The sequence below is a fragment of the Mus caroli genome, chromosome 10 (assembly GCF_900094665.2).
Source record: "Mus caroli chromosome 10, CAROLI_EIJ_v1.1, whole genome shotgun sequence".
NCBI classification, from domain to species: Eukaryota; Metazoa; Chordata; class Mammalia; order Rodentia; family Muridae; genus Mus; species Mus caroli.
In genome coordinates, this window is record NC_034579.1 from 78,700,219 (window position 1) to 78,705,433 (window position 5,215).

The 5,215-nt window shown below is 46.1% G+C and overlaps 1 protein-coding gene across 6 annotated transcripts in view; it reads left to right on the forward strand.

The window, feature by feature from the left end:
• The first annotated feature begins 1,015 nt into the window (after positions 1-1,015).
• Positions 1,016-5,215, forward strand: part of Ric8b (RIC8 guanine nucleotide exchange factor B) — a 100,608-nt gene continuing 96,408 nt past the window's right edge. For 3 of the 6 annotated variants that reach the window (XR_003837770.1, XR_003837771.1, XM_029482429.1), the window contains exon 1: positions 1,055-1,222. Coding sequence is in view for 3 of the 6 variants with exons in the window: in XM_029482429.1 (XP_029338289.1) it covers positions 1,139-1,222 (84 nt within the window). In the remaining 3 variants the exon portion in view is untranslated. Of the gene's footprint in view, positions 1,223-5,215 lie in introns of all 6 variants that reach the window. The other 3 variants (XM_021173650.1, XM_021173651.1, XR_003837772.1) reach the window with 2 other exon arrangements.

A 5,215-nucleotide genomic window follows, 5' to 3' on the forward strand; every position in this document is an offset into this window, starting at 1 on the left:
CCCAGGTATGCCTCATTAGTTCTGAGCTTCAATTTATTCATCTGGAAAATAGAAATAAATTATATATATATATATAATATAAAATAAATTATACATATATGTGTATACATGATCTATCTCCAAATAATATCTATATAGATATATAGATCTCTCCAAATTTCTTTATCTGTTGTGATTCCTTAGGGTTCCACAAAGAACTGTGTTCAATTTCCCATGTTGCTGCAGCCTAGTGCATAACAGGACTGCAACCGGGTGAGGAGGGTGAGCATTCCAGAGACGGAAACCGCTAACTGAGCATAGAGGGAACTCAACCTGGCGCTGACAGCCACTACCAAGGGCCGGCCGTTTCGCCATCGTCAGTAAGTCCAACCAGCTGCGTCTAAGTGCAGGTCAGAAAAAAGAAAAAAAACCAAAAAAAACCAAAAAAAAAAAAAAAAAAACCCAGATAAACCCCAGTTTAGACCCTCCCACCAACGAAGGGTCCCTCCGCCTCTGGCCTCCGGCGGTCGCAGGATTCTGGTTTCCGGCCTTCAGGGAACTACATTTTCCAGCATGCCCTCTGGAAAGAGGGACGTCTTTTGCACTGGATGACTACCAATTCCGGCATGCTATTCGGTTCACTAATAACTCAGATGACAGCGTGGGATGAGCCCATTACATGCCGGGAATTGTAGTGTAGAAGCGGTAGGCTCGCAGATGGGCGGGGAACAGCCCGCCAGTTCTCGTCCGCTAAGAGGGAATGATTCATAGAGTGTTAAGAGAGACAGTTCTGCTCGTGGAAGCCCGCTGCGAAGCCCAACTCTTCCCCAAGGCTGGCAGACCTAGGGGAGTAGGCAGGGCCTGGGCCTGACTCAGTCTCTGGTGGCTCCTCAGGCCTCCACCAAGCCCTGGGCCTTGTTCGGGGAGGCCTCCAGGCGCCGGTTGCTGGGGGAGCGGTGACGTCGCGGGGTGAAAGTTGAGGGGCGGTGACGTAGGGCCTGCCCGGGCGGAGGCTGGCGGGTTGGAGGCTGGAGGGAGGGAGGGAAGGAGGGAAGGAAGGAAGCTGGGAAGGAGCGAGGTAGCGGGGGCGCGAGGCGTTTACCTGGGAGGCAGCGGCTGGGGCGCGCACAGCGGCTGCGGCTCCCCCGCACCTGCGGCCATGGATGAAGAGCGCGCCCTCTACATCGTCCGGGCCGGCGAGGCGGGGGCTATCGAGCGGGTCCTGAGGGATTACAGCGACAAGGTAAAGAGCTCTGGCCCCGGGCGTTCGCTGTCTTGCCCCCCCCTCCCCCCGGGCCGCCTTCGGGGCTTGCACTTCGCAACCTCCCCATCCCCCTCATTCCGGGGATGCGCATTGCTCTCCCCCGAAAACGTTTCCGGCTTGGGCATGCGTGTTTGTGCCCCCAGCCTTTCCCACTCGTTCATCCTGCATCTACCCATTGCCTCCACTATAATGCCCGCTCTGATTTCTGGCCCAGCAGCCTGTCCTGTGGTCTTCTTCCTAAGAGTGCAAGGCACACCCCCAGAATCCGTAGATGCGTGTCTGCCCAGTGCCTCATTCCTGGATGCATAAAATGCATGCGAGGCTTTCTCACCTGTATAGTGTGAAAATACATGCTTCTCTGCATATACACGGCCCTTGACATGCATAAAACATATCAGCAACGATGGCAGGTCTTTGTGTACCTGTACCATTGTATAGTTTACCAGGCATTGATGTCTTTTATGTGATCTCCTTTGATATCCTCTAAGTGCTTATAAAGTAGACGGTATCAACCTTCCCATTTCATAGATGAGGAAACCGAGGTGCAAAGAACTGAAATCACGCCCCAAGGTCATGGACATATGTTGCAAGTGGGTAGAAAATCCAACTCCTAATAATACCTGTTATTTGTATCGCATTAATAGCTTTTCTGTTCATTATCTCATTTAATCTTGACAGCAATCCTATGAGGTATTATCTTTGTTTTGCAATGGAGCCTCCAATGGGCTAAGTAACTAGCCCAAGGTCATTCCTGGGAACCAGAGCCTTCCCACCTAGGTTTTCAAACTATCCATTCACTGGTCTTTTGCTACAGTGAACGGTATCTTATTATTAATACCACTTTCATCTCTGGAGGGCCTCTCTTTCCAAGAACCATTAGATCTTCCTTTTCCTTCCAGCAGTTTCTCATGTTCGCTTTAATAAGTAGCCTACCTAACATCTTTAGGCTGTTTAGGAGACTTGTACGACTCTCTTCTGAGGACCCATCCATCCCCAAGTTACACCCTATAGGTAACAGATACCTTAGGGTTCCTTTTCCCCTTCCTATTTATCAGCCCTCTCTGAAAGAAACATGGTTGTATGCCCCTGTGGACCTTCTCTGCTGTACCTACTACTCCGCTCTCATATTTTCTATCAGTGAACTGCCAGTATGTCATTTCTGTGCTTAGTAGAATATACCTCCAGAAGAGACATACTTCTTGTTTTAAAAGAACCTTCATTCCCATTTAATCTTCCCAGCATTCTAGTGAGGCCAGTGAGGAGGATATTCCTCATTTCACAGATAGTAACACTCAGGATAATAATGTCTTCCCAAAGTCACATACCCAATGAAAAATGAGACTGAGTTGAGTCTTGCTCTCCAACTCCAAGTCTAGAGCCTTTTTTTGCTGTGATGCATTTTTAGGTAGAAGGCACGGGCTGTATTCTAGTCACGTCTTAGCCCCTTCACCTGATATGCCTTAGTGTTGATCATATCTGCCTAATTTAGGAGAAACTCATTTAATGCGTAGGTGTACATACTGCGTATATTGTATTATTTTAACTTGATTTATTATTGCTTTCCAGAGAAGATATGGGGGAGCTACAAGCTGATTTACAAAAAGAAGTATAATAGTTTGGCTATTGTGTTGAATTAACTTCTATTAATTGTTAATTTTTTTTTTTTTTTTTTTTTTTTTTAGCACTTACTATATGGCAGCTAGCTAACAGTGATAGGAACCTTTTTTCCACAGGGCAGGGAGGAGGGAAAACCTACACTGGGATCTGAGTCCACTATGCACTCTGTTGTAGCTGAACAAATTAGGTCCCCTTTTTATTTGTTTCCTCCAATTCATCCCTTCCTCTCCCTGTTATCCCTTCAGGTTGGTTTCTTATCACTCATGGCTACGTCCTGTCAGAGCTTGGCTTCCCCTTTTCATATTGGAAATGTTTTCAGCGTTCTTAGGATCATCTTCTGTTGTTAAGGCAATGTCTTGAAAAGCTTCAGAGGATTCCTAGACACTTTTTTTTTTGGCCAAGCCAAGCCTGAGACTGTTCCGACTTGGTGTAGCTGGGAGCAGTTCTGTGTCAGGAGAAAGCACTCATGTTTACTATCGGTTATAGTAGGAACCGTGCAGTAGGGTTTGGAGCACAAGAAGGCTGGGCCTCATGTTGCAATGCAGCACTGCCCCTCAAAGGGAGAACCGGATGACGTGACTAGGAAGGGGCTCTTTGCGTCTGTGGTCAGGCAGGAAGAGTAGAAGTAAACTGTCCAGATTCATGGTGTATGGGGTCTGAAACCCCCCCAAAAGTAGATGGATAGCGGCCCTTCAGATTTCTTATCTGGAAAAATGGCTTTGAACCATGTAAGAGTAAGAAGTGGTTGTAGGCACTGAGGAGTCAAGCAGAAGAGGAATGAGCAGTGTGGAGAGACTAGTTCATTGTTTGCCAGAGGAGCCTCTTTATGCTACCCTTTTTCTAATAAGCTGGTCATTGCAAGTGTAGTAGAAAGAAGATGGGATCTGGCATCAGGTGAACCTTGGTCCTAATCTCAGCTCTGCTGTTAACAGCTTCATGACTATGGATAAGTTATGTTGAGCCTCTGAGACCCAGTTGCCCTGTCTATAAAGGAGGGATTCAGACACCATTCTTTTTATTTATTGTGTGGATTAGATTAATTGAAGTTGAGTGCCAGGCACTAGGCACACCATCCTATAAAGTGTCCCCTTGTTAAGTTAGGAGAAGCTCCTGGTCAGGATCCTTCATGAGGTAGTGTGCTCAGAGTACAGGCTCTGCTGGGGCCAGACTCTCTGGATGCTGATTCTCCATTTGTATGTGGACAAGCTCATGTTGCTTAGCTTTGCTGTCAGCTGAGGAGAAAAGTCACATCTATCTCCTAATGCTTTTGTCAGGACTGCGTGAGTTCTGTGTGTAAAGTACCTAGAGTAGGACCTGCTGCTGAAGAATTAGCCCATGGCTGTTTGCTTTCAGCAAAGCTTGTAGCACTCAACTGATGTGACACAGTAAGAATTTGGGGATCTTTCTCCCTCTTCTATCTTAACCTTTGCACCTTCTAGTGGTACCATTACTATGGTATATCTCTTACTGCATCCAGAGAAGACAGTACCTATCTGACTCTAGAATACACCTAATTTCTCTATACAGAAATTCATTTCTAAGTATTCCTGCTGCATTCACTAGCTCTTGTTATTTTAGGAAGAGAAATCTCTATCCATAAAGGAAAAAAAAATGTTTCTGTCATGGGTAAGTTGCTTTGGAATAGGAAAATAGTTCTTTGAAATAAGACTGGCTGTTTCTCACTCTTAAATTCACCTATTAACATGTATTGAGTGCCTTCTAGGTGCTGTGTAATTTCCTAGGAATTTACACATACAATCCCCTTATATTAAAAGTTATAAGGGAGATGGGAGCATTTTCATGTTTCTTTGAATAGTAGATTAAGGTCCAGAAAGACATAGTGCTTGCTCAGGAGCACATGGTGGGGAGTGGTGTGTGTGTGGTCTTAGATGCCTGACCAGGTCACATTTGCAGGACTGTGCCACCTTTCCCTTGTTGGTTCTGCTGCTGAGCATAGGAAGGCTTTGTTTTATTTTCAGGTGCAGTATACTACCTTGTTTGTAACTGTTGAGCCCTAAGCACTCTCCTTTAGTTACAGAATGAGATGGTTATTTTGAGATGTCTTGCTATAATTTAGACTATCCAAGTTCTTGGTCTTCCTCCAGAGTCTGTTCTGACAACAGGTTCACTAGAAAGGTTGTTTGCCATCATTATCTTCATTGTCATGCATCTGAGGTACATTGTAATATGGTGATTTTGTTGTTGTTTTCATAACAGATTCTCTGTGTAGCCCTGGCTATGTTGGAGCTTGCTCTGTAGACCAGGCGTCCTTGAACTCAGAGATCTGCCTGCCTCTGCCTCTGCCTCTGCCTCTGCCTCTGCCTCTGCCTCTGCCTCTGCCTCTCTGCCTCTGCC